We start from the raw sequence: 27,977 nt of genomic DNA on the forward strand, positions 1-27,977 counted from the left end.
GGCTATGGGTGGGGTGGGGTGGGGTGGGGGTTTTGGTACTCTCTATTGAGCACCTGCACGCTGCCAGGCATGTGGAGATGAAGAGCCCCCACCCACCTGCCACAAGGACACAGACTGCAGATGATGCATTGAAGTGAAAAGCATTGTATCTTCCTGCAGTTTCAGGAGAGCGTGAGCCGGACTTTGAAGTATACTTATGTTCTTCCATAAATGTGCAGATTTACTTCATTTTTTTAAAGGCATCGTAGTGGTCTATGTTTTGTATATTTAACCTGGTCTCTGTCAAATACCTAGTTTTGTTATCTTTTGCTGTTACAAACAGTGCTGCAGGGAACGCCCCCGAACGTGTAACTTTGAAGACAGCTGCAGCCATTTTCGTAGTATGAATTCCTAGAAGTGTTGAGTCGAGGGCGTGCACAGGTTTTGCCAATTCCCGCCCCCGCCCCTCCCCTCCCACAGTTGAACCTGATGCACTTCAAGCAGGTGGGGGTGTAAAACGGGGCCCGGAGCAGCAACGGCCTCCGAGCGGCAGGTGGCGCTGTGAGCGCGTGTCTGCGGAAGCGGCGCGGGTCGCGCTGACCCAGTTCCGGCGGCGGCGGCGGCGGCGGTGGCGCAGGGAGCCGAATCTCGGGAGCTAGCGGGTTGTGGGGCACCATGCCATATGCCAACCAGCCCACCGTGCGGATCACGGAGCTCACCGACGAGAATGTCAAGTTCATCATTGAGAACACGGACCTGGCGTAAGGCCCATGAGGGAGGAAGCTGGCGGCTGTGGAACGCGGGGGGCTGGAGTCGGGCCGGGCGGGGGTCACGTCCTTCTAGAGCTGGGCCCCCGTGGCGGGGCTTCGCGGTCGAGGCTGCGGCGTCCTCACGCGGCTGGGTTTTCATCCTTCAGGGTGGCCAACTCTATACGGAGGGTCTTCATCGCCGAGGTGCCCATAATAGGTAAGTGAAACCCGCCTGTCGTGGCCAGCCCCCTCCGCACACGTTGGGGCTCCTGCTCCTAGCGCTTGGTTAGGCGGGGGTGTCCTGGGGGTGGCTCTGAGAAGACAGCAGTGCTGTACCGCTGGCCCAGGGCCGCTAGGGTCCACTCTTACATACGCGTCGGTGAGGAGCGGGGGTTCGGGAGTCTGCATATTTGGATTTGAATACCGTTTTCACGTACTGTCCCTGTGAAACTTGGGCAAGTTTTTCAACTGTGTGCTGCGGTTTTCTCTGTAACATTCGGACATTAATAGTACTTAAAAGGTGATGGCAAGGATTAAGTGAGGGAATCCCTATTTTAAATGCCTTATGTTCAGTACCAGTAGGTGTCTTTTTGGGAATCCGTTCCTTCAGCTGCACTTAGAGAACATGTAACTGCCAGGCAGTGTGCTAGGAACTGGGAATGCAGAGCTGCATAGTGCAGGGTTCTTGCCCTCATGGAGCGCACAGTGAAGTTGCAGGGCAAAGGCGAATCCACGGATAACAGTACTGCAGGATAGACGTGGATCAGTAGGTAGCTCAGAAGTATAACTACAGTGCTGTTGGCACTCAGAGGAAGGAGGATCTGTTCTGGTTCCAGCCACCCTGCTCCAGGTATTTTTCACATTTATAAATATATTACAAATATTTACTGAGTGTCAATTCAAAGTTTGGGTTGGAAAAAGAAGTGTAACTCACAGCTGCTGCACTCCTAAGGAAATAAGCAGGCCAAATGATTGGTAAACAAGAGCGCGTTGCAGTTTCCACCACCACCATCTCTAGTCACTTCTTCAGCTCAGAACTTGGAGTGCTGGTCCTTCCCTTCCCTAATCACTCCATGTCTCTTGGGCCTCAGTTTCATCATAAGTGAAATAACGGAGTTGTACTTTTTTTAAGATTTTATTTATTTGACGGCGCACAAGCGGGGGTGCGGCAGGCAGGTTCCCTGAGGAGCAGGGAGCCCGATGTGGGGCTCCATCCCAGGACCCTGGGACCATGACCTGAGCTGAAGGCAGACGCTTAACGACTGAGCCACCCAGGCGCCCCATGGAGTTGTACTTTGAGGCAACGTGACATTACAAGTCTAAATGCCATTTTTCCCACAAATTCAGTTCTGCAAATAGTAGCACTTGCTACATTCCAGGCCACATTGGGAACGCAAAAGTTAAGACGTTTGAAGACTCCACCCTAAGGATTTTTCGAAGCTGTGAGGTTGAGACAAGATATATACAAATACAATACAGGGCAAAATATGACAAGTGTAGGGGTGCCTGAGTGGCACAGTTGGTTAAGCATCTGACTCTTGATTTTTGGCTCAGGTCATGATCTTAGGGTTGGGAGATCAAGCCCGGCATCAGGCTCTGTGCTCAGTGTGGAATCTCCCTCTGCCCTTCCCACCCTCGTTCTCTCGCTCTCTAAAAAAATTTTTGAAGTATATATATAATACGTATATGTATAGGACATACATATTGTGTGTTTATATATGTAATAAGTGTCTTTAGTCTGGGCAGAGTCTTGTGAGGGAGGAGCTTGTAGGGAGGGAGTGTTGGTATCTGTATCCTGGAGGTCGAGCAAAGCTTGGTTTATAGGAGCCTCAGAGGATTTTAACCTGCACAGGAGAGGGTTGGGGCATGTGGGATGGGGAGGGGGGAGGGAGTAAGGCAGAGTCAGAAAAGCTTGGCTCATGATCCTTCTTTGGCTTGGGTTGGGGAAGCAATAGAAAGCATAGGACCCAATCTGCTTTGTCCTGTCTGGTCCTCTTCTGACTTCTGTTCCTAGTGTCCACGCCCCTTGTTTGGTGGTTGGCCATTTGATTTATGAATTTGTCAGCATGCAGATGTTTATTAATGAATATGTGTTTAAGTCAAGTGTGTGTGATAATACAGTTCTTATCCTCTTAGCTCATTCCTGGTAAGCATTGGGTTTGATATTTAGTATGCTGTTTCCATTAAAGGAGTTCTCTAAACATTGGTTGATTGATAATAAAGTGTTAAATTGGGTAATCTGGTCATTGCATCATAAAATGAGATATGGACCATAAGTCTGTCTTTGAGATTTTTCCATAACTTTTAAGTGCCTGAGTAGTTTGTGTTCTTGGATTTGGTGTTGACAGGAATAACAGACGTAAATGCTTCTCACAGAACTACTCAGTTCAAAGAAACATGTTCCCACTCCCATGAGTATTCTGAGTCAGTATTTTGTATGGGACAGGGGCCCCCCTCCCCCCTCATTAAATCTGCCTGAGTAGGGAAGGAGGGGGTGTTGCATGTGGTTCCTGTTAAAATGCGGATCCCTGGTCCCCACTTGAGCTGCGGAATCAGCCTCTGGCAGCCTGGCCCAGGCTTTTGTAATTTAGTAAGCGTCAGGTGTTTCTTAAATCTTGAGAACCACTGCTGTAAGTCTTTAAGTGAATTTGGTGGCTAAACTGCATGTCTGCTTTATTTTTTAGCCATTGACTGGGTTCAGATTGATGCCAATTCCTCAGTCCTTCATGATGAGTTCATTGCTCACAGGCTTGGTGAGTGCGGGCTTTGAAAGGTGAAAGGGAGGAGGGCTATGCCTGGTATCAGAGGAAGACGCCGCCTCATTTCCAGGGGGATTTTTAGGTTCTCTTTCTGGCGTGACCATTTGGACTTCTTTAAAGTGCTTCTTTGTTTCTTCCAGGACTAATTCCCCTCACTAGTGACGACATTGTGGACAAGCTGCAGTACTCCCGGGTATGCGGTGTGATTAGGGGGAAGGTGGGCGGGGGTGGAAGGTTCAGTTCTCAGAGGCATGTTCCTCCACTTCTTAACTTGTAGCTGTTAGCGTGGAGATGTTGCCTGGAGCCTAAGCAGACATGGGTCCTCCATTCTGACAGGCCTCAGATTGATTAGGTTCCAGGGGCATCAGGGAGTCTCTCTAGCCAGCCGTACAAGACGGTATACACCAGAATACTCATTTATACTGAACGGTGGGGGTTGGGCCTTTTCAGACTCCGATCTGTTCAGACTCTGCTTTCCAGGGTGTGTTTTCCGAGTGACAGGAGGCTGGGAGGCTAAAGGGAGTCAGCAGAGGGTTGAGGGGTTAGGAGGGCATGAGGGTGAGAACAGAGGGAGTCAGGACTGGCCCCCATAGCAGCACCTGAGGGACTGGAAGGCAGGTGTCTGTGCCTCTCCCCATAGGTGATGCTCGTTAAATATGGCCCCTTCCTCTAGGATCATGTTTGTTCCCTGATGATATGTTAACAGGCCTTGGACTTGGTGGGAGCGGGACAGGATTAGGTTCCCTGCTTCCTTTCCCCAGGGCTGCGTTGGGTAACAGCTTGAGCCTTCCCTCTTGGTGGCTTTGGGTGATCCTGAATCAGCCCATCTTCTGATATTCCCAAGGGCACGTCATTTTTGTGGTAGCTAACTTGATACATGTTATAAATCTGTGTTTTTTTAAAGAGATGTTTAAGCACACAGAGAAATGTGGAGTTTATCTGACCAGTGCTCTCGCTCCCGTCAAACAACTTGTCATATTCTAACATTTTGCAATATCTGCTTCACATCTCCAGATTTTTGTTTGTAAGAAATGAAACATCAGGGGCGCCTCGGTGGCTCAGTTGGTTAAGTGTCTGCCTTCGGCTCGGGTCCTGATCCCAGGGTCCTGGGATCGAGTCCCGCATCGGGCTCCCTGCTCAACAGGGAGCCTGCTTCTCCCTCTCCTCCCTGCTTGCTGTCTCTGTCGCTATCTCTGTTTCTCTCTTTATTTTTTTATTTTTTTAAAGATTTTTATTTATTTATTTGAGAGAGAATGAGAGATAGCACGAGAGGGAAGAGGGTCAGAGGGAGAAGCAGACTCCCTGCTGGGCAGGGAGCCCGATGTGGGACTCGATCCCGGGACTCCAGGATCATGACCTGAGCCGAAGGCAGTCGCTTAAAGAACTGAGCCACCCAGGCGCCCTGTTTCTCTCTTTAAATAAATAAATAAATAAAAAACAACCTACAGATATTGGTGGGTATAGTTGTACAACCAGTTGAAGAGCAGTTTGGCAATGTCTTAGGTAAAGATACGCGTGCACCAAGACCTAGCTTCTGTCTGTTAAATTTTTTTCTAATATTTACTGAACAAAGATGGTATGGATCCCCCTACCCTGTTTTTGGCTTTTTCTCCGAAGCTGCAGAAAAATTAAAAACCTCAAAAAATAAACAGCTATTTACTTTTGACCTTTAGTTGCCAATTGTTAATATTTTGCTACATTAGCTTTATTTATCCTATCCGTGTTATTTTTGCTGAACCATTTGAAAGAAAGTTGCAGATACCATGGCACTTGAGCATGCTTGTCCTAAGAGTAAGGGTACTCTCCCACATAACCACGCTGTCATGCCTAGAGTATTAGCACTAACTGGTCACGTTTGTGCGCAGTCCTCATGCAGATTTTCCTAGTTGTCGCCCACACAGCCTTTCTTGCTTTTTGTCTGTGGGTTGGTCATTCATCCAAGATTCACGCATGCATTTGGTTGTTATACCTCTTTAGTCTCTTAATCTCAGATTCCTCTCCTTTTGTTAAATACATTTTTTTAAGGTTGTGTACCGTTTCATATTTTTATTTTTCATGACATTTTGATTTTTCCATTTCATATTTTTAATAGTTTTGGGTTTTTTTGTTAACATATAATGTATTTGTTTCAGGGGTAGAGGTCTGTGATTCATCAGTCTTAGACAATACACAGCGCTCACCACAACACATACCCTCCCCAATGTCTATCACCCAGCCACCCCATCCCTCCCACCCCCCTCCACTCCAGCAACCCTCAGTTTGTTTCCTGAGATTAAGAGTCTCTTATGATTTGTCTCCCTCTCTGGTTTCGTTTTGTTTCATTCTTTCCTCTGTTCCCCTATGACCCTCTGCCTTGTTTCTCAAGTTCCACATATCAGTGAGATCTTATGATACTTGTCTTTCTCTGATTGACTTATTTCGCTTAGCATAATACCCTCCTCTAGTTCTATCCACGTTGTTGTTGCAATTGGCAAGATTCCATTTTTTGATGGCTGCATAATATTCCATTGTGTGTATACCACATCTTTATCCATTCATCTGTCATTGGACATCTGGGCTCTTTCCATAGTTTGGCTATTGTGAACATTGCTGCTATAAACCTTGGGGTAAAAAAAAATAACCTTGGGGTGCAGATGCTCCTTTGGATCCCTACATTTGTATCTTTGGGGTAAATACCCAGTAGTGCAATTGCTGGGTCATAGGGTAGCTCTATTTTCAACTTTTTGGGGAACCTCCATACTGTTTTTCAGAGCGGCTGTACCAGCTTGCATTCCCGCCAACAGTGTAAGGGGTTCCCCCTTCGCATCCTCGCCAACATCTATAGTTTCCTGAATTGTTACTTTTAGCCATTCTTACTGATGTGAGGTGGTATCTCATTGTGGGAGTTTTTTTTGTTTTTTGTTTTTTTTTTAAGATTTTTATTTATTTGACAGCAAGAGAGGGAACACAAGCAGGGGGAGTGGGAGAGGGAGAAGCAGGCTTCCCGCAGAGCAGGGAGCCTGATGTGGGGTTTGATCCCAGGACCCTGGAATCATGACCTGAGCTGAAGGCAGACGCGTAACGACTGAGCCACCCAGGCACCCCTCTCATTGTGGTTTTGATTTGTATCCCTGATGCTGAGTGATGTTGAGCACTTTTTCATGTGTCTGTTGGCCATTTGGATGTTTCTGGATTATTCCTTGGGGTTGAGTTTGATAAGTTCTTTATAGATTTTGGATACTAGCCCTTTATCTGTTATGTCATTTACAGATATCTTCTCCCATTCTGTCGGTTGTCTTTGGTTTTGTTGACTGTTTCCTTTGCTGTGCGAAAGCTTTTTATCTTGATGAAGTCCCAATAGTTCATATTTGCCCTTGCTTCCCTTGCCTTTGGCGATCTGTCTAGGAAGAAGTTGCTGCATCCAAGGTCGAAGAGGTTGCTGCTGTGTTCTCCTCAAGGATTTTGATGGATTCCTGTCTCACATTTAGGTCTTTCATCCATTTTGAGTCTATTTTTGTGTGTGGTGTAAGGAAATGGTCCACTTTTCATTGTTCTGCATGTGGCTGTCCAATTTTCCCAACACCATTTGTTGAAGAGACTGTCTTTTTGCCATTGGACATTCTTTCCTGCTTTGTCGAAGATGAGTTGACCATAGAGTTGAGGGTCCATTTCTGGGCTCTCTCTTCTGTTCCATTGATCTATGTGTCTGTTTTTGTGCCAGCACCATACTGTCTTGATTACAGCTTTGTAATAGAGCTTGAAGTCCGGAATTGTGATGCCACCAACTTTGGTTTTCTTTTTCAACATTCCTCTGGCTATTCGGGGTCTTTTCTGGTTCCATACAAATTTTAGGATTATTTGTTCCATTTCTGTGAAAAAGTTGATGGTATTTTGATAGGGATTGCATTGAACGTGTAGTGCACTAGGTAGCATAGACATTTTAACAATATTCTTCCAATCCATGAGCATGGAACGTTTTTCCATTTCTTTATGTCTTCCTCAATTTCTTTCATGCGTATTCTAAAATTTTCCGAGTACAGATTCTTTGCCTTTTTGCTTAGATTTATTCCTAGCTATCTTACGAAAACGTTTTGGTTGCAGTTGTAAATGGGATCGACTCCTTAATTTCTTTCTTCTGTCTTGTTATTGGTGTATAGAAATGCATCTGATTTCTGTGCATTGATTTTTATATCCTGCCACTTTACTGAATTCGTATGAGTTCTAGCAGTTTTGGGGTGGAGTCTTTTGGGTTTTTCACATAAAGTATCATATCTGCAAAGAGGGAGAGTTTTGACTTCTTTGCCGATACGGATGCCTTTTATTTCTTTTTGTTGTCTGATTGCTGTGGCTAGGACTTGTAGTACTAATGTTGAATAGCAGTGGTGATAGTGGACATCCCTGCCGCGTTCCTGACCTTAGGGAGAATGCTTTCAGTTTTTCCCCATTGAGAATGACACTCGCTGTGGGTTTTTCATAGATGGCTTTTATGATATTGCGGTATATACTCTCTATCCCCATACTCTGAAGAGTTTTGATCAAGGAAGGATGCTGTACTTTGTCAAATGCTTTTTCTGTATCTGTTGAGAGGATCATATGGTTCTTGTTCTTTCTTTTATCGATGTATTCTATCACGTTGATTGATTTGTGGATGTTGAACCAACCTTGCAGCCCAGGGATAAATCCCACTTGGTCGTGGTGAATAATCCTTTTATTGTGCTGTTAGATCCTGTTGTGTTTTGGTGAGAATTTTTGCATCCATGTTCATCAGGGATATTAGTCTGTAATTCTCCTGTTTGGTGGGGTCTTCATCTGGTTTGGGATCAAGGTAATGCTGGCCTCATAAAATGAGTTTGGAAGTTTTCCTTCCATTTTTATTTTTTTGGAACAGTTTCAGAAGAATATTAATTCTTCTTTAAATGTTTGGTAGAATTCCCCTGGGAAGCCATCTGGCCCTGGGCTCTTATTTGTTGGGAGATTTTTGATGACTGCTTCAATTTCCTTGCTGGTTATGGGTCTGTTCAGGTTTTCTGTTCCTGTTTCAGTTTTGGTAGTTTATACGTCTCTAGGAATGCATCCATTTCTTCCAGATTGTCTAATTTGTTGGTATATAGTTGCTCATAATATGTCTTATAATTGTATTTGGTGTTGGTTGTGATCTCTCCTCTTTCATTCATGATTTTGAGTCCTTTCTCTTTTCTTTTTGATAAGTCTGTCCAGGGGTTTACTAATCTTATTCTTTGTAAGAACCAGCTCCTAGTTTCGTTGATCTTTTCTACTGTTCTTTTGGTTTCTTTTTCATTAATTTCTGCTCTAATCTTTATCATTTCTCTTCTCCTGCTGGGTTTAGGCTTTATTTCCTGTCCTTTTTCCTGCTTCTTTAGGTGTAAGGTTAGGTTGTGTATTTGAGAACTTTGTTTCTTGAGAAAGGCTTGTATTGCTATATACTTTTCTCTTAAGACCACCTTTTGAACAGTTGTGTTTTCATTTTCATTTGTTTCCATGAGTTTTTTTGTTTTGTTTTTTTAAAGATTTTATTTGACAGAGCAAGAGAGCACATGCAGTGGAGAGAGGGAGAGCCTGACATGGGGCTTGATCCCAGGGTCCTGGGATCATGACCCGAGCCGAAGGCAGACACTTAACCATCTGAGCCACCGAGGCGCCCCATTTCCATGAATTTTTTTAATTCTTCTTTAATTTCCTGGTTGATCCATTCATTCTTTAGTAGGATGCTCTTTAGCCTCCATGTATTTGAGTTCTTTCCAACTTTCCTCTTGTGATTGAGTTTCAGTTTCATAGCATTGTGGTCCGAAAATTTGCAGGGAATGATCCCAGTCTTTTGGTACTGGTTTAGACCTGATTTGTGACCCAGAATGTGATCTATTCTGGAGAATGTTCCATGTGCACTAGGGAAGAATGTGTATTCTATTGCTTTGGGATGGAATGTTCTGAGTATATCTGTGAAGTCCATCTGGTCCAGTGTGTCATTTAAAGTCCCCTACTATTGTATTATTGTCGACGTGTTTCTTTGATTTTGTTATTACTTGGCTTATATAATTGGCTGTTCCCATGTTGGCATAAATATTTATAATTGTTAGATCTTCTTGTTGGATAGACCCTTTAAGTGTGCTATAGTGTCCTTCCTCATCTCTCATTATGGTCTTTGGTTTAAAATCTAATTTGAGGGGGCACCTGGGTGGCTCAGTCATTAAGCATCTGCCTTCAGCTTAGATGATGATGCCAGGGTCTGGGATTGAGCCCCACATTGGGCTCCCTGCTCCACGGGAAGCCTGCTTCTCCCTCTCTCACTCCCTCTGCTTAGGTTCCGTCTCTTGCTGTGTCCCTGTCAAATAAAAATCTTAAATAAAATCTAATTTGGCGGTGCCTGGGTGGCTCAGTCGGTTAAACGTCTGCCTTCAGCTCAGGTCATGATCCCAGGCTGGGATCGAGCCCCGCATTGGGCTTCCTGCTCAGTGGGGAGCCTGCCTCTCCCTCTCCTCCCACCTCCTGCTGTCTCTTGCTCTGTCTCTCTCTCAAATAAATAAAATCTTAAAAAAAATAAATAAATCTAATTTGTCTGATAGGATTGCCACCCCAGCTTTCTTCTGATGTCCATTAGCATGATAAATGGTTTTCCACCCCCTCACTTTAAATCTGGAGGTGTCTTTGGGTCTGAAATGAGTGTCTTGCAGACAGAATATCGATGTGTCTTGCTTTTTTATTTTGGGTTTTTAGTTTTTTTAAGTTATTTTTACACCTGATGTGGATCTCGAACTTACGACCCCAAAATGAAGAGTCGCATGCTTCACGGACTGAGCCAGCCAGGTGCCCCCTTCCATTTCATATTTCTGCTAAAGCTCTACGTTACCTTCCTGCCTCAACCTGTGTATGACTGCAGACTATCCAGGTGTGGCCCCTTGTTCTTTCTCATCATCTCAAAAACATCAGAAGCAGGTTAAATTTTCCTGCTGGTGTGATGGGGAGAACAGTTTGCTTGGTTACATTCCAGTAACTCTTCTTGTCTGAAGTTACACTGTAGCAGATGGTCCCTAATGGTTTGTTTGCAGCATCAGTTGCTTAAAGAACTATTGATGATGATTGAAGCCGAGTGATGGTTACATGGTAGCAGCCTCTTATACTTGCTCTGCTCTTGTGAATATATGAAATTTTCCATAATGGAAAGATTTTGTTTTTAAGAAAAGGTAAGTAGTCTAGAACTTGAAAGGTAATTTTTTGAGTTGTGCTCTGGATCATTTTATTTATTTTTTTTCAAAGATTTTATTCATTTGAGACACAGAGAGAGAGAGAGAGAGAGGGCATGAGCAGGGAGAGAAGCAGAGGGAGAGGGAGAAGCAGACTCCCCGCTGAGCCAGGAGCCCGATGTGGGGCTTGATCCCTGGGATCATGACCTGAGCCAAAGGCAGACGCTTACCCATCTGAGCCACCCAGGCGCCCCTGGATCATTTTATTTTAAACGATGGTGACCTTCCCAAGCTAGTCCACTTAGTTCAAGGGAGGCTGCCCTATAAAGCACGAAAGCATCATTCTCTTACTTAACGCCTTGGTTCGTGGCAGAAGAGCACCCCAAGGGCCAGGGTGGGATGTTAGCACAGTGTCTCCCTGCAGTGTGGTCTGGTAGCTGGCGGAGGTGGAAGGAAAACATGGGGGCCAGTGGGTATAGGTTGTCTCTAATCTGGGAAGTGCCTGCATTGGGCAGCCTGCGAGAACGATGTACCAGATGGACACGGCCCCCCAGTGCCCAGAGCCTGTGGCCGGCTGTTTTACAGCTGGAAAAACGGAAGGAATGGGGTATGAGAAACAGGGAGCTCAGCATTTGCCATCTCTCCGTGGACTCATTCCTGCTTCTCTTCCTCTGTCAGGACTGCACGTGTGAGGAGTTCTGCCCCGAGTGCTCGGTGGAGTTCACCCTTGACGTGCGCTGTAACGAAGACCAAACTCGTCATGTCACGTCTCGAGACCTCATCTCCAACAGCCCCCGGGTCATTCCAGTCAGTGTCTCAGCACATCCTCCTTTCCCGGGACCCTCATCGTTCCTTTTCTCTCAAAGTGGGCTAGACTCGGGTGGTTTGTTACAAGATGCGGATATTCCTTGTGTTTTACCCTCTGTCTTCCTGTGTCTGGTGCCTAAGAAGTGCTGATAATCCTGGACACTAGCCAGGGTGGACAGGAACACGGTCGGTGCTGTGGGCCTGTCCTCTGTCACCCAAGGACCCTTTTAAAGGCCATGGTACTGTTTTGACTGAGAAGGCGGTACCCATGAGGTCCTAGGAGGCACTTCTCTCCCTTCATTCCCAGGTTTGGCAGGTGTTGGAACATAGTTGCTGGAAGAGGTGACTGGGGAGACCAACAGCTAGCTCATACATGCCTCTGTTTGGGCTCCCTGCAGGTGACCTCCCGGAACCGAGATAATGACCCCAATGACTACGTGGAACAGGACGGTAAGGGGCTGGAGAACGTGTGCGTGTGTCTACCTGCCCTGTCGTTTTGCAGGCCAGCACGAGGCCGAGACCCAGCACAAGCCTCTCGTGCCGCCTGCTCTCCTTGTCATCTGACCTTTGAACTGTTTGTCCAGATCGTGTGGGACCTCCAGGTCAACATTCAGGGGACCGTGTCTCTACCGCCCCTTGACCGACTTAAACCTCTCCCTGCAGACATCCTTATTGTCAAGCTAAGGAAAGGCCAGGAGCTAAGACTTCGAGCCTATGCCAAAAAGGGCTTTGGCAAGGAGCATGCCAAGTGGAACCCTACTGCAGGTGTGGCTTTTGAATATGATCCTGACAATGCCCTGAGGCACACAGTGTACCCCAAGCCCGAGGAATGGTATGTTCTTGTCGGAGTAAAGGCAGGCCTTTAGGGTGGGTTGGTGGGGACAGGGCTCTGAGGGAGCGGGGTGGGGGTAGGCTCCCTGTGGGCAGCAGCGGTAGCTGCCTGTGCTGACTTGTATTTGACCTCAGGCCAAAGAGTGAGTACTCTGAGCTGGATGAAGATGAGTCCCAGGCTCCCTACGACCCCAACGGCAAGCCAGAGAGGTAAGACCCTCGTCTGGCACCTGAAGGTGAAGCGTGGAAGAACATAGGGTTTTGGTGCAGGTTCTGAGTTGGGGAGACCCTTCTCTCACGCCCCAGTGCCCGTGAGCTCAGGAAGGACGGAGAACAATGGAGCCCATGCCACGTGCACGTCCTAAGGCAGATTATCCTCCACTAGTTATTGGGGGGCAGAGGAGCCCTCCGGTTAGCCCCTCTGTTCCTACTGTTGATACTCAACCCCCAGAGAAGGGGACCAGGCCAGAGCCAGAAATGGACCAGTCTTCTGATGACGAACATGAAGCTTTTTGAGGTGGCTGTGGCCTTGAAGTCCTGTAATGTGCAGCAGGACCGCTGTTGGCCGAGTTCCAGGTGGGAAGGGAGTCAGGACCCAGAAGGGGGAGCGCAGGATCCCGGGCTGAAGCTCGGGCCAGTGAGCCTGCCTCGTGGAGGGCTCTCACCCGACTCTTCCTCTTAGGTTTTACTACAACGTGGAGTCCTGTGGCTCTCTGCGTCCCGAAACAATTGTCCTCTCAGCCCTCTCTGGATTGAAGAAGAAGCTGAGTGATTTACAGACCCAGTTAAGCCATGAGATCCAGAGTGATGTCCTAACCATAAACTAGCGGCAGCTCACCTGTTTTGGCAGGAAAGGGGTGGGGGGGAGTCTAGGCCAGCAGCTGGCTCTCTGGTCTCTTCAGAGCCTCTTGTAGCTTCTGGGTCTAGACAGCTGTTGCTCAGGCTTCTTGGCAAGCCATCAGTACCCCCTAGGAAGGTAGCCGAGGGGAAGACGAGTCTCCTTCCAGCCTTGCTTCATTGCAGGCAGATGGCCGGGGGTGCCACTGGTTTCTGAGGCAGGACAGTTTTTTTACTAGACATCTAGGATCCCTGGCCCTGCCCCCTGATTGCCAGTAGTACCCCCAGAACATCCCTTCCAGCCCGTTTCCCGATGTGCCTGGGTGGGGTGAGAACTGCAGAGCTGAACTGTCCTCTACTGGTCAGTTCGGGTCTTAAATTTTCTGTCCAAAAGTTGTTCTCACGTTGTACGTTGGGCTTCTGGTGAGTACTAAAACCCTCATTCTGGTTGCCTACAAACCCTTCCAGCCCCTGCCCAGAGCCAGCCTACTGGCACTTCACTCAAATCCTTGAGTGTCCCTAAGTTGAGAACCCTTAGAGAATAGTGTTAGACACTGGCTGCCCCCCACCCCAGATAAACCGTTTTTCAAACTTCACTGCCAGTGGCCTGATTATTTAAGATTGGGGGCTGGGGAGCAAGGGCCTTAATGAAGGTCTGGCCTTGACCCCTTACCCCTAGAGGTAGAGTCATGCCCAAAGCAGTTGATTAGGCAGTCTGTTAGGAGAAGCCAGGAGAAAACCAGAGCTCTGGTGCAGAAAGGAAGGGATATTTATTAACAGGAGCTGTCTTTTTAAAAGTTTTTATTTTTGGCAATAAAGAGCACAACATCATCTCCTTCATGCGTCATCGTGCCACTAACTTGAGCCAGCCCAGTCCTGCCTCCCTCTCCAAGGCCTTTGGCCCCAGGCTCCCATCTTTAGTTTATTCCTCTGGGTGGTCATTCCCTGGGTCAGGTTTGGAGCTGAGCTGGCTGTGGCCCCCTCCCCGGATCCAGGGCTCTCTGGGAGGGGCCTCTGGCTGGATCCTCCTGTCACAACTTGAATAGTGGTTATTTACAACAAGGTCTGTTCCCACAAATCAGAACCCTAAAGTTATTTAAAAAAAAAAAACCACACACGCAACCCAAGGTTTGATGGGAATAGAAAGATAGCCCTTCTGCAAGGTAGTCAATAAATACCAGCACTAGAAAATCAATTGCTTTAATTGCATTTCAGCAGGGAGCCTCAGCACCATGTGGGGAAGAGGAAAGGGGAAGGGCTCGGTTTGAGTGCTTTTGGCTGGCCAGAGGGGGGCTGCCCTGGGCAGAGGGGCTCCCTCTGCTGGGACATCACCTACCCTCGGTCATGGGGGGGGTGGGCAGCAGGGGTGTTCCCCACAGCAGTCCTGCTGCAGCCTGCCCTTCGGCAGGGAAGAGCTCGGGACTGGCTACCCTCCATGTCTGGCTGAGGGAACCAGCACCCCTGCCCTTGGGGTATCTTCTCAGCCTATGAAGCAGGAAGGAGCCTAGGCAGAAATTACATTTTAAAACCAGATTTTCACTTGAGGTGTCAACCAGTGGTCACCTCTGCTTAAAGCTCTCAAGTGCAAGGTTGCGAAGTGGCACCGTGGAAGCTCAGATCCTTCCTGTGCCACACGAGGCCCAGAGGAACAGAGAAGCCACTTGCTGTCCTAGCCCCTGGGTTGCTCGGGGAGAGCCAGCAGTCCCAGCGCCAGCCTCGAGCTGTTCCCTCTTCTGGCCCCGGCAGCTCCAGCCCGTCCTGGCAGCTGGAGGGCTGCCCCACAGAGGACGGGACAGCTGCCCTCACATTCAGAAACAGCCTCGACTGGGACCTGGTCATGGGATTAAAAGTGTATGTCGTAGGGAGGGAGGGGGAAATCTCCTTAATATAGAATATGTCATAAGCCATATATATTAAAATCCTTAACAGTATACAGTCCCACAGTAGCTCCAGCCCTCACACATGCTCTGATGCTGTGGCCAGCCCTGTGCCTTTGTCCAGGCTCACCCTTGGGGGCAAGGAAGGGACAGCTTGCTCCGTTTCTCCAGGCTCTGGGCTGGCAGCCCCCAGAGGCTGTCCACGGTATGCCGTGGGCGGTCCTGCAGTGCACCAGCCCCGCTGTCACTGGGCTGGGGTCTTGGCCTCGCTGCTGTCCCCCTGGCTGGGCTTTGGCTTTAGCAGGATGAATCGGTTGAGGAGGTCTGTCTCTGAGCTGGCCTGGGCTGCCCTGTACCCCTCACCTGTGGACACAAGAGGCAGGCTCAGGCCTCGGGCAGGTCCAAGAACCCCTGCGCGGAAGGCCTTGTCCTCCACAGCCCCATGGCAGGGGAGCGGGGGGCACCGCAGGGACTCACCGGCATAGCTGGAGGCCTCAGCAATGTTCTGGGAGCCTGTGATGTGGTGCCAGTAGGCGCTGCGGGGCAGCATGGTGGTGGGCGTGCAGGGATACGAGTAATGTTCCGCGCCCTTGTTCAGCAGCTGCGGGGCAGAGCGGGCCGGGGGGGGTCCCTCCCTTCAGCTCTGGGGGCCGTGGTTTCCTCCCAGCTGTCCGCCCAACGCCCCGCCCGCCCCCTGGCTTCCCCGGCACCCTGAACTGGCTGATGCCCAGAGCCTCACCCGCACGTTCTTCTCCATCTCCAGCAGCACGCGCTTGTGTTGCTCAGCGATGGCCAGGGTGGCACTGTGGACCCGCTGGTAAATCTGTTCCCCTTCCTGGGTCTGGAAGGTGTAGAGCCCTTCCCCAGCATCGCACATCCTAGGGATGCGAGAGGCACAGAGGGCAAGGTGTTGGGGACCGCACCCCGGGCCCTCTGGGGAACAGGCAGGGCTGGTGGCCGGAGGGCTGTGCGCACAGCCCAGACGTGCCGGGCCGTTTCTGGGTACCAGATGAGCTCAGTGCTTGACAAGAACCTGCCCACTCGGTCTTCTCTCTCGCCCCTCTGGTCTGCGCACCATTAGCCTTCCACTGAGCTTTCTAGAACCAGTTTGCAGATGAGGAAACAGGCACGCAGGCAGTCAGTAACCAAGCCCAGGTCATACAGAGGATTCCACAGAGTGTAGGTCGAGGCCCGCTCGCTAGAGGATGCCCAGTCCTCACTGTAGTTCTACGAGGGGGCGTACTTTTCTGATTTCCTATTTGAAGAAACGAAGCCTCTGCCCACTGACACAACTGTAAGCCCCGGCACCCGCTCTCACTTGAGCCCAAGCAGCTTGATTTTGGTAAACAGCTGTGCCCTGGCTGCCTGCGTGAGCCTCGACGTCTTCATCTGTAAAATGGGTATCTTACATTCCCTTCTGGTTTTCTGTGCTGATAAATAACTAAAACTCCCAGCCCCGTGCGTGACAGCATGAATGGCGGCCGAGAGGCCCACAGTGGGTCAGGGCAGGGAGGCAAGAGGGTCCTACCGGCCAGCCTCGAAGGTAAAGCGCGTGGCATCCCGGCCGTAGCGGCGCAGTGAGCACAGGGGCCACGAGACGAGCTTCACGCGGGGGTTGTGTATGTCCCAGAGGTAGATGTTCTCGTGGGTGATCTGCAGCTTGCACTCGCCATACACATCCAGGTTGGGGCAGGGCAGCAGGAAGACGTTGAAGCGGTCTGCAGTGAGGGAGGAACAGGCCTGGAGCCTCCCCAGGGGAGGACTCCCCCCCCCCCCCCCCCCCCGCGCCGGCCCCTTGCCAGCGCCAGGCCTCACCTGTCTGCTCACACTGCACTCCTGGGGCCAGGAGGTCCGGCTCGCCGAGACTGATGTCATTGAGTCGCGAACCCAGACACTCCACGGACAGCGTCTTGTACCATTCCTCCGCCTCCAGCTCTAGAGAAAGCGGTAGCTCGTGCCCGCCCAGGGTCCCCCAGCAGCCCACCCCATCTGCCTCAGCTTAAAGTATTCCCACCGTGCAAGGCAGGGAGGGCAAGGCCAGTGGATCCTGCCTGCCTGTCCCACCTCATCCTGGGGACCTGCTCCCTCAAAGGCCCCCCCCCTTTCACCCCCACACATCATACCCAGCCGGGGCTGCTCCTGCTCTGCCTCCTCCCGATTGGACCATGACTGGCCCCGGGGGAAGCTGGATGGAAGCCCACAGCCCCAGCTCCTCACCTGAGTCGCAGGTGAAGGTACGCGCCGAGTCGTCAGTGAATATGATGGCCACCGCCTGCCTCTTGGTCTCCTTGGGGAGCCGCGTGACACACTTGACGTTGCTGATCTCGGTCACCTGGGACAGCGTCCACAAGGGACTGAGCCATGCTGGAGCGCCACCCTCTACATCCCTCCCCAGTTGTGCCACCCCCAGGAGGGTGCTCGCGGACCTCAGCATGCAGCAAATCATCACTGCTTACAGACTGGGGGAGCTAGGGCCCAAGCCCCCCTAACCTTGGGGCAGCCTCGGAGGCACACTGATTTCTCATCCGGATACTTCTCCAGCCGCTGGGGCCCCTTGCTGGAGGATTTCCGGAACACCAGCCAGCACCTCCGGTAGATCTGTGGGGTGAGAAAAGATGGGGGGGGGGGCGCGAATCAGGCCTCCCGGGACCATTCCCACCCAAATGGCCCTGAAGTTACCCATGCCTACCGCAGGGGGCAGTGCTACCCAGCCTTCCCCGGAGACCCAGCCCAGGAGAAAACCTGGGGATGGCAGACACCAGCAGTGACACCCCCTTGGGGGACGGCCCCCTCCCCAAATTGAGAAAGCAGGCATTTCTTCGCTGGCTCTGAAAGACTGTTCCACAAAAGGTGCTCTGAATCACCAAGTAACTGTGCGCTCAGCTCTCAGCTTAATATAAACAGCCAACCAACATTCATTGAGTGCTTCCCATTTGTACTTAGCACTCTTCACAGTTAACCTCAGGGTCACTCTGGAGGTTGGTTTATCATCTGCACTTTACAGATAGGGAACTAAGGCACCAAGAAGTTAAGTCACAGCTGATAAATGTTGGGGCCATTATTTTTAAAAGGCTGGCTCGGCCCACAGCTGATACTTGGAGCCCACTGCATAAACATGCTGTCCAGGACTAGGCCGTGTCAGCCACAACGGAGGGAGTGTCCTAGGGACAGGGGTTAGACCCTTGCCTGGGCTCCCAGCCTGCACACTACCCTGGCCCTTGTCCTCAGAGCCGGTGGAGGGCTCTGGATGTGGGTCATACCTGCCCCTCCCGTCCCTGGCCGCCCTCTCTTCATTCTCTGACACCCTGGAGTGGAGGGGGCCAGGATTAGTTCCCTGTTCCAGTTGGGAGGCCAGAGGCTCTCAGGTAAAGGGGTAGTGCCAAGAACCTGGGGCCACCCCAGAGCACGGGGCCTTCCCAAGCAGGGCCCCCTCCTGTCCAACCCTACCAATGACCCTGTGCCTGAAACTGCCTACATTCTCTGTAGCTTCACGCACTCCTCCTGACAGGCAAGGAGCCAGGGGCAAACGGGCTTGGCAAAGCCCCTGAGGGGAGGCCCAGCCACCTGCCGAGGCTGCTGACTTTTCCTTCCCAGCGCCCTCAGTCCCAGGCTCTCTCCCAGCCCAGAGTCTGGCCGGGATGCACCTACTGTGTCAACGAGCACTCCAGAAGCCTGGCACAGCCCATTCCCAAGGAATCTCCGCTTCACCCTCTCACTGGCAACCGTAGGGAGGCTGAGGGGAGCCTGAGGGGAGCCAGAGCAGAGGAAGCAAGGGGGCCACAGCCCGAAGCCCACGGCCCCTCCACGGCCCGCTCTGCCATGCGGCCACCAGGTCCCCATGCCAGGAAGCCACTCAGAACCATTAATGGCTCCTATCTGGGGCTCTAGGAGGCATGTCTGCCCCCGTCCGCATGGCCCTGGCGCCACCCCTGGCCTGGCCACCTAAACCACAGCAGCTCCAGCTCTCCGCGGGGCAGCTCCTCTAGGACAGACTGTGTTTTCCTCTCAGAATCTGCCCTCCCATCCTGGTAACCTTGCTAGCACAGCTCTGCTAAACAAGTGAATAACCATACGGAGAGCCCGCGAATGAACGCAGGGACCAGTGAATGAAGGCAGCCGGCCCTGCTATGGCCTACCAGCTTGGGCTGCGTGCAGCCTGCACCCTGCAGCCTGCGGTGTTGGGGCAGAAGGCCCAGGGGCCGGAGCACCCTGGTTGCCTGGTTACAGACAGATACACACATACATACACACGCACGCACGCACGCACAGCCCCAGGGAGCCACTGTGGCTCAAGAGCCCGCTTTCCCCACTTCTCATGGTCTTTGATCAGCACTTCCGAACTCTGCCATAGCTCTGCCAGAGGAAGGCACTGGCGGGGAGACGGGTCTGCCCCCATCTCTTTCCGGCCCTCCCACCTCACCTTTGTGAGCTGAGAAGGGCTGCCCTGGGACAAGGATGCCCGAGTGACTGAGCCCCTCACATCAGACCTGCAGGGGGAAGCTGAATCCCCCAGGCAGAGGGAGACCCAAATTGGGTCTGGCCACAGCCCACACCCCGGCTCCCAAGGCCTTGCTGTGCCCACCTGTAGGCCACTTCGTTCCCAGGTCTCCTCCTGGAACAGGTCCGATACTGAGCCCAAGTGGCTGCCTCAAGGGGCTTGCCTTTCTGGTAAGCTCTGGCCAGTACAGGGCCTTGGCCCAGGTCGCCCCTGGCGACCAGCTAGACCCAGGCCCACAGGAACGAGGAGCCATACTAGAAGCTGGGCCCCTACTCCCTTGGGCCCCCACCTCAGCTTCAGCTTCTCTCCTTGTTCTGTGCGCCAGGTGGGCTCCATCCCTCTCTCAGCACAACAGCAAGGTGGCTGATGCCCACCAGGGCCCTGTCTCCCGGGCTGGAACCCAGGCTGGGATACAAATTCAAATCCGGCCAAGCCTCCCGACATGCCCACAGCTCAGCCACTGCACTCAGCCTGGACAGAACACACCCCACAGGGGCCGGCAGGGCCACAGAAGGGGAGGAGGGGCAAGAACCACCCTTAGCTCTAAGGCCAGCCATGTTCAGCCTGGTACCCAGGCAGGGAAGCCATATCAGAGCTCTCTTCCTCCCCCACCGCACTCAGGCTGAGCCAGGAAGCCTTGAGCACTCTGATCCCACCCCCCCCCCCATCAGGGCAATGGGGGAGCGGAGGGAGAGAGAGACGGGGAAGAGGGGTGGCGGGAAACACAGACTTGGGCCAACTCCGTCGGGAGGGTTACCTTCCTACTGGGGAGGGTGCGGCTACCAGGGCGCCCCCGCATTGGAGGTGGGGGAGGGTCGGCAGGGGGAGAGAGGCAGCTCTTGGACAACCTCACCAAGATCATTGAGTTGGTCCCCGGAGCCCCTGCTCAGGCCCTCCGGGGCGGGCGGAAGAGGTGTGTCTGAGGCCTCATCCCCACACACCCGTTGAGCCCCCAGCTCTGGGCCAAGCACCCTGCGAGCAAGGAGCCACCGCCAACAACTTGGAGGAAAGCAGCCTGTCCCAGAGCCACTGGCCATCCTGCACTAAGTTCCCATTCATAAGCCACATGAATACCAGCTTCTGCACCCTCTGCGCCCTCCCACCACTGCCCTGCCCCGCGGCGACCACTCTTCTTTCCCAACACTTCTCTAACAGTGAGAGCAATAACCAAAATAAATACCGAAGGAGCCGCACACAGAAAGCCACGGGCGGCTGGGGGAGACAACGGACTTAAAAGAAAAGAGGCCAGGCGAGGGGAGGGGAGACGCGCGGAGGCGAGGCCGCGAGGCGGCCGGGGCCGGGGGAGGCGGGTCTCCGCTCCGACGTGGCCCCGCAGCCGCCGGCCGGGCCACAACTTCAACAATGGCAGGGGAGTCGCCTGCCCGTCGGCGGCCACCGCTGGCCCAGCCGCTGGGACGCCGGCCACAGCCGGCCGTGGGGGGTGCGCAGGCAGCACATGCCGGGCAGCCGCCGGCCACAAACCTCGAGACCACGAGTGTGCGACGCCGGCCCCGCGGGCACCCCCCCCCCCGGGCTCCCGGCCGGCACTGCCCCCCCACCCCCCCCACCCCCCCCTCCCCCCCCCCCCCCGGCCCGGCGGCTTACCCCCAGCTTCCTGCTCTTCATCTTCACGTAGCCTTGCTTGACGATGTCGTTGAAATTGGTCGCCATGGTCTCCCCCCCGTGCCCAGCCGGGGCGCCGGCCCGGGCGCGGGGAGGGCTGCCCAGGTGGCCTGGGTTTCCGGATCCTCCTATCACCTGTTCCAGACGCTCCGTCGGCGGGGCCGCGCCGGCCGCTCCTCACCTCGCCCGCCTCAGCATTGTTCTAGCAGTTCCTCTGCCCGGCGCCGGCTGGAAAGAAGAATGACAGGGAGATTAGACAGTGACATCTTTCTCTTCCCCTGGCTGTCTCGCTCTTTTTTTCCTTCCTCTTCCCACACTGCTCCCTCCCTCCGCCCGCCCTCCTTCCTTCCCTTCCCTCCCCACCCCGGGACGGCAGAACCATTCAGGAAAACCGAGGTGGAGGCCACAGCGAGGAAAATGGTCCAGCCCAGTCCCCTCCCTCACGGCTGGGGCTGGCGGTTAACCCCTTCCTGGGAGGCTTGGCGCTGGCTCCCACTGTGGAGCTCTGGACAGAGGGAGGTGGCCCGGGAGCTGCGGTCCCGTGTCCCATCTCCCGTTACAACTCTGGAGCAGACTTAGGGTGACCGGCCCAGAGCCAGGCCCCCTCCCGTGCCCAGGAACCTCACGGGAGAGCCTTCCAAGAGTGGGGAGGCAGGGGTTCCCAGGAGATGGCACAGTCTGGGGTCTGAGTGAACCCCCCACTCCCCGAGGTTCGTTCAGGACAATTTGCCTTGTCAATCTCAGGAGACCCCTCTGCCCCACCCCATTCTATACCTGGTTCTCTCCAGCCCCAGGAGGGAGGCTGCCAATCAAGCCCACTCAGGCCCTCCTCCTGGCCCCCGGAACTCTTCAGCAGCTCCTCTGGGTGCTGCTTCCTGGGTGGGAGGGCAGAGTCCGGCGGGGCGGGGCGGGGCGGGCCCCCAGATAAGCCTGAGGAATGTGCTGGGCCGGCTGGAGGTGGCCCCTGTGGAGGCAGTCACCTGGGCCTGGCACTGTGCTAGGAAAACCGGCTGGTCTGCAGGGGCGCGGGCACTGCAGTGCCCCACGTCCTGAGCATGGGCGGGAGTTAATTACAGAGAGAACCAGCAGTCACCCGGCCCTGGGGCTGAGGACACAGCTAGAGAGCTGTGAGGAGCACCAACGGGGATGCCAGCAGGGCCGCTCAGAAGCGGGCAGATAAACACATATCTGGGACGCAGACTAGGGGAGGCGGGGGTGTCTCAGCAATGACGCGGTCCAACATACCCGTTCTACAGATGGGGAAAAGAAAGTTGCCCGGAAAGGATAAGCAGCATGGCTAAGGTCACACAGCAAGTCTAGGGCGCAGCCAACAATGAATGAGAAATCTCGGAGCGGGTGATGGAGGCAGGCCCAGCGGGGGTGGGAATGTCCTGTGGCCACCCCCGGCTGCCTACCAGCACCGAAGCCCTCTCTGCCCCCAGGCGCAGCAACACGGCCCCCTGTGTCTCCAGGATTGCTAGGTGGGAATGCGGCACCATTTCTGGGGTCCGCTGGGTGTTTGTGCTGTCAGGATGAAGCCCTGGGGCCAGCGTGCTGCTGGATCTGCCAGCAACGTGGCATTAATTCCTCTCCCGAAGGACTGCCTGCTGAGTCCCTAACAAGGAACAGATGGGCCTACCCCAGTGGGCACACACAAACAAGGGGAGGGGCGGAGAGGGTAATGCTCCCCCAGCCTACCTGCACCTGACGGCCTCTTCAGCACACCCTCAGCTGCCTTCCTGCCCACTCACTCCCGCCAGCCCAGCCCCCTGGGGTCCAAGACCCTCCCAGATGGGACACCCCAGGGCTCTGCTTTCCGCCTGTAAAGTCTGGTCTAGGCTCCCCTCCCCAGCACTGACCCCAAGCAGCCCTGCCACACCTGGGCTCTGGCCGGCAGAGACTGGAAAGTCGGCGAGGAACCCCCTCCGTAAAATTCCCCTCCAAGATGACAGCAGGCTAGCCACTGGCCACAAGGCGTCTGGGTTCACTCAAGGCAATCTGGGATGTGGCCCAGCCAGGAATGTGAATCTAGCGGCCTGGCGGCTCTGGGTACCCACTTCACTTCTCTGTGCCTCAGTTCCCCATCTACTTTCAAAGAGGAAATAAATCCATGGGCATCTGTCTGCCCACTTGGGACCCAGAGCTTCCGCCTTGAAAACTTTTAAAGGCTATAAAACGACCATAACCAAGCCTTCCACCTGCCCAGTGCAGGCCCCTTGTCACGGCTCCATCGACTGGCTACCTTCCCAAGTGACTGTGATGCCAAGCTCTCAGCAGCACTGCCGTGTCTGTCTATGCATAGGCCCACGCCCCAGGCCCTAGAGTCAGCCCCGCAGAAATAAACCAGCGGAAGAGCAAGCTGACACGGGAAGCCTGGGTGGCAAAGGGCTTGGCAGCTCCCCTGGCCACACTCAGTCCCTAATGGAGTTTGCAAGCCCAAGGCCCAGCCTGGGAGCCACAGGGGTACAGCAAAGGGGAGTAAGGGAGGGAGGGGGAAAGGCCAACAGGTGGACCCACAATTCTGACGGGCAGTGGGATCAGGCGTGGGGGGTACCCAGCACGACCACATCCCCCTGAGGGACTGCAAAGCGTGAAGCTGGAGAGGGAGGCCCTGGCAGGGAGTGTGGCTCCGTGTTGCTCGCAAGGCCAGGAACAGGGCTGAGGCCACTTTCCCCATCACTGCTGAGCTCCCACCTGCTCTGCCTCTCACGAGCCCGCCCGCGGCCGGGAAGAATGCCCCACTCCTGCAAGGCCTGAGGTCTCGGGCCTGGGAGCTCGGCTCCAAACACCCAGAAAAGCTAAGCAGAGTGCCCAGCAGGGCCCCCCATTCCCCCCTCCCAGCTTGGCGTCAACATGGCCGCTCAACCAGACATAGGACCCACCCTGAGCCGGGCCACTAAGGACTCCTGTCCAGAGAGGGCCCTTTCCCCAGCTCTCCCCAGGAAGGGCAGGGGTCCTGCGGGGCAAGGGCACAGGGACTCCCTGGTGCCCAGCAGAACGGCGGGGACAGGGCCCATGCCCACCTGCCCCCTAGGGCAGTGGCTCAAAGCATGCCCTCCCTGCATGTGGATTCTGCCTGGGGGCTTTGGCTCCCGGACAGTCAGCAAAGTAATGGCTGAGCGGGAGCGGCTGCCTGCCTGGCTGGGCGCCCCCACCCCAGGACAGATAGGATCCTATCAGGGCTTCAGGGACAGCCCTACCTGCACCCGCTGTCATCTCGCCATCTCACCCCCTGGCAAAGATGCCATCAGCATCGGCAGGATTCTCTCCGGCACCAGGGACATTTCCCATCACCTGTACTGGGGCCCTCTCTCCCCCAGCGTGATGGTTATCAGGGGCCAGGACAGGATTCCCCCATCCTACCCTCTGCCTCCACCCCTGCAAACCCCCTCACGGGGAACCACCGCCCCTAACACGGCAGGTCTCATCCCTGGACAGATCTGGACAGAAAGGAACAGAGGGAGGAGGGAACATCTGCACAGCCACGGTGTCCTGGGCCCTTAAGTCAGGAAGGTGATGCTATGCTGGCACACAATGCCACCCTGCTCTCTCCTGGTCCCTCGCCCAAGGCTCTGGCCTCATCTCCCCCTGCAATGTATGCATGGGCGCCTTCTATCCGTTCCTCAACATGCCTAAATCCTTCCCATGCAGGACCCCTGCACTTGCTGTCCCATGCCTACAACACTGTTCCCTCAGACGGTCCAAGGTTCATTCTATCGCCTCATTCAGGTCTCAGCTCAAACGTCACCTCCTCCGAGAAGCCTTCCCTGACCACCCTGGCCAAAGAAGCCTGCCAGTCAGTCTCCATCCAGCCCCACTGTCTTCCATCACATACATCACTATAGGGTTGTCTTGTTCCCTCATCTCTTCTTTTGCTGCTTGGCCACTCTCTGTCTCCTAGAACACTCTAGAACATCAGTGCCTTGTCTGTCTAGTTATATATAGCTCCATCCCAGGGCACAGACTGGTGCCTAGTGCAGAGTAGGTGCTCAGTAACTGGGGACTGAAAGCATATATTGTCTCCAGGACTTGTCCTCCTCACCCTCCCTCCCACCACCACTCAGATCCACCTGGCAGGACCCAGCTCAGCTTCCAGAGGCCTGTAAGTAGCGATGGGCTCCCACTTCCCTCGGTCCCAGGGCTTTCACAGGGCTGTCATGGCCAGCAAACTGTTGTTCCTGGAGAACCAGCCAGGCCCCAGACCCAGTTGAGTTAAAGCTGCCTCGGGGGAGAGGGTACCGCTGACACTGCATCCAGGCCTGGCCAGGCTGCCCCCTCCTTGGTCAGAGTTGTAGAGTGCCCTGCCCAGGAAGGAAGATTGAAAAGTAGGCAGCACCCAAGCACACAGAGGCAAGCAACTGGGTGGGAAGGGGCCCAGCTCCTGACAACCCATCCTGGAAGGGGGGAAGAAATGGCCTGCGCTTGAGCCCCATCTCTCTGCAAGGCGCTGGAAAAGAATCTGCACTAAACAAGACCAGCCTCTAATCACTGCCATGAATCCTGCTGGGCCTCTCTCACTGCCCTTGACTTGCAGCCCCCTAAACCCCAAATGCTCCATCCAAGTATCCTGGCAACTGCCCTGCACCCACAACTTGGGACTGGCCTGCACAGAGGCCCTGCTCTGCCCACATCACCCAGGTGCTCAGCCTCTGTACATCCCTCTTTGCAGTGACAAAAAGCATTTAACTGGAAGCAGGGCCTTGGGGGCTCCGGGGGGGAAGGTGGGCAGTCCCCCAGGGCCAGGGGAGGAAGGTTCAAGGAAAGGAGGGGAGCTGGCCATGAGTTTAAGTTGTAGGATAACAACCATTTGCAGGTGGGGGTGGGCAGTGAGCAGCTGGGGTAGAGAAGTCTCTTGGAATTTGGGGGAGCTGAGAGCAGGCCATGGGGAGCAGGAAAGTGGGGAGAATGAGGGCTGCGATGGGCTGGGATATCCCCTTGGGGATGGCAGGCCCAGAACAGCGAGCACAGGGGCCTGGGCGTCTCCGACGGCTGGTGTGGGGCAGGGGTGAGGGCAGGCCCCGACCTGGGCTCCACTGGCGGGGAGAGCTGGGGTAGGTGGAGCTCGGGGAGAGTTTCAGGGGCCCAGGTGGTGGGGGGGGGCGGCCCGGGGGGGGGGGCGCTTTTACGGGCGGGTCCCCGAGGGCCCCTCCGCCGACGGGGTAGGTAGGTCCCATGGGCTTGGAGAGTTCCCGGGCTGGAGTCGCCCAGGGCCTCGCGGGCTCGGGCGCGGCCTAGGCCCCCTCCCCGCCTCGCGCCCCCCAAGTTACCTGGGCGCCAAGGCCCGGGCCCGGGGCGCTTGCTCGGCGGGCGGCGGGCCAGGCTCATGCCCGCGTCACGGCGCGGCCGGCGGGGGCAGCGGGGCGGTGGCGGCGCCGCTCCGGGTGTGGAGCGCGAGGGAGGCGCGGCCGCCGGGCTGGACTCCCGCAGAGACTCGACTGCGTTGCGCCAGCCGCCGGCGTCCCGCCGCGTCCCGCCCCGCCCCGCCCCGCCCCGCCCCGCCGCCCCGCCGCCCCGCCGCCCCGCCGCCCCGCCGCCCCGCGGCCCTGTCCCGCCCCGCCCCGCCCCGCCCCACCGCCCCCGAGGCCCGCCCCCGCCGTATTCCTCCGAGCCGCGGGACACTGGCTTCAGCCCCGGCCCACACAGCTCGCCGGCGCCGCCCCTTCAGCTCGCCCTCCGTAACCTGCCCAGCCCCACCGCACCTCCCTGGGTCCCCAGTCCCAGCCTCCTATCGCCTCCCAGCCCCTGAAAGCTGAACCCTAGAACAGCTCCCAGCCCCCAAATCTCAACCCGCAATTCCTTCAGGAATTGCGCGCGTACAGACACACACACACACACACACACACACACAGACACACACACACACACACACACACAGACACACACACACACACACACACCCATTGCTCCCCTATCCCCAGTAGGACTCCCAGGTCCCTCCAAGCCCAACCTCCCCAAAATCTCCTCAGCGGTCCCCCCAACCCTCCACACACACACTCCGGTAGCGGCGACAGCACCTCTACCCCAGAGGTCCGCTCCCCTAGCAGTCTGCCAGTCTCTCCCTCCCCTGGCCTCCACTCTACCTCAAAACACCCAGTACTCCCATTCTCAGTCCCTCAGACTTTGGCCTTAAGTTCAAACCCCGTTCCTCTCTGTCACCCCCCAGCACACGCACCCACCTCCTGCCTGCCCCTCAGGCCTGTCGTGCGGGCGTCCTGTGGCTGACCTGCTGGAATCTCAAACCACAGGCCTCCTCAGCTGTGCCAGGCAGGGATGAGGACCTAGGGAACTTCCTGGGGAGGGAAGGTCTCACCCCTCTGTTTTTCATGTCTGCACCCCAGTACACCAGTCGTTCTCAAAGCGTGCTCTCCGGGCCAGAAGGATCATCACCAGCATCACTCTGAAACTTATTAGCTATGCAAACCCCCTGCCCCACCCCCGATGAAATCAATCTCTGGGAGTAGTGCCCAGAAATCTGTTTTTATCAAGCTCCTGGGTGATTCTGATGCACACTCTCTGCCACTTTAGACCAAATATACAAAACAAAACAAAAGGGCAACCCTCTCAGGCCCCCTCCCTCTTCGGAGTTTTGTACCATCACTTTGCTATTGCTCAATAAACCTCGCTTTGCTGCCTACCAAAAGACAAAAACAAAAAACAAAACACAACACAAAATCCAAAAACAAACAAACAAAAACGAAAACAAAAGGCCGCACCTGGACAACAGAAACCCTGAGAAAGGAAAATGCCTCCAGGTCGAAGCCTTGTCCAGGTGTCCTCAGAGAGATAGGCCTAAGGCATGGAGGAACCAAGAACTACCGCACTCACCCGTGGCGTCCATG

General features: G+C 54.5%; 2 protein-coding genes across 4 annotated transcripts; one reads left to right on the forward strand and one right to left on the reverse strand.

Moving 5' to 3' along the window:
- Positions 1–555: 555 nt before the first annotated feature.
- Positions 556–13,971, forward strand: POLR2C (RNA polymerase II subunit C). The gene is made up of 9 exons (XM_028092632.2): positions 556–740; positions 896–945; positions 3,413–3,481; positions 3,628–3,680; positions 11,344–11,472; positions 11,871–11,922; positions 12,136–12,304; positions 12,439–12,513; positions 12,986–13,971. Exons 1-9 carry the CDS (start codon positions 655–657, stop codon positions 13,128–13,130), a joined length of 828 nt encoding a protein of 275 aa, XP_027948433.1. The 5' UTR covers positions 556–654; the 3' UTR covers positions 13,131–13,971.
- Positions 13,925–26,497, reverse strand: DOK4 (docking protein 4). Of its 3 annotated transcripts, XM_028092611.2 has the most exons (9): positions 21,913–21,997; positions 21,121–21,366; positions 17,508–17,615; positions 17,235–17,349; positions 16,833–16,952; positions 16,546–16,735; positions 15,757–15,895; positions 15,495–15,618; positions 13,925–15,380 (listed from the first exon to the last, which is right to left on the reverse strand). In XM_028092611.2, the coding sequence occupies exons 2-9, from the start codon at positions 21,184–21,186 to the stop codon at positions 15,262–15,264; spliced, it is 981 nt and encodes a 326-aa protein (XP_027948412.1). In that variant the 5' UTR covers positions 21,187–21,366; positions 21,913–21,997; the 3' UTR covers positions 13,925–15,261. The 3 variants fall into 3 exon arrangements, with proteins under 3 accessions (XP_027948412.1, XP_027948404.1, XP_027948399.1); XM_028092603.2 differs by lacking the exon at positions 21,913–21,997 and adding an exon at positions 26,406–26,497 and having other exon boundaries at positions 13,925–15,618; XM_028092598.2 differs by having other exon boundaries at positions 13,925–15,618.
- Positions 26,498–27,977: the final 1,480 nt, after the last annotated feature.

This window comes from Eumetopias jubatus, unplaced genomic scaffold (genome assembly GCF_037043125.1).
Source record: "Eumetopias jubatus isolate StellerSeaLion01/CBP00866 unplaced genomic scaffold, mEumJub1_p1.0 scaffold_10, whole genome shotgun sequence".
In the NCBI taxonomy this organism is placed as follows: Eukaryota; Metazoa; Chordata; class Mammalia; order Carnivora; family Otariidae; genus Eumetopias; species Eumetopias jubatus.

What these genes read in the sequence shown, in the direction of transcription:
- POLR2C (XM_028092632.2), top strand. Translation starts at nt 655, where the DNA reads ATGCCATATGCCAACCAGCCCACCGTGCGGATCACGGAGCTCACCGAC. An exon ending in TACCCCAAGCCCGAGGAATG is followed by an intron (nt 12,305 to 12,438) that starts GTATGTTCTTGT and finishes ATTTGACCTCAG; the next exon opens with GCCAAAGAGTGAGTACTCTG. An exon ending in CCCAACGGCAAGCCAGAGAG is followed by an intron (nt 12,514 to 12,985) that starts GTAAGACCCTCG and finishes TCTTCCTCTTAG; the next exon opens with GTTTTACTACAACGTGGAGT.
- DOK4 (XM_028092603.2), bottom strand. Translation starts at nt 21,186, where the DNA reads ATGGCGACCAATTTCAACGACATCGTCAAGCAAGGCTACGTGAAGATG. An exon ending in TGAAGAGCAGGAAGCTGGGG is followed by an intron (nt 17,616 to 21,120) that starts GTAAGCCGCCGG and finishes CTCACCCCACAG; the next exon opens with ATCTACCGGAGGTGCTGGCT. An exon ending in GCCTCCGAGGCTGCCCCAAG is followed by an intron (nt 17,350 to 17,507) that starts GTTAGGGGGGCT and finishes ACGCTGTCCCAG; the next exon opens with GTGACCGAGATCAGCAACGT.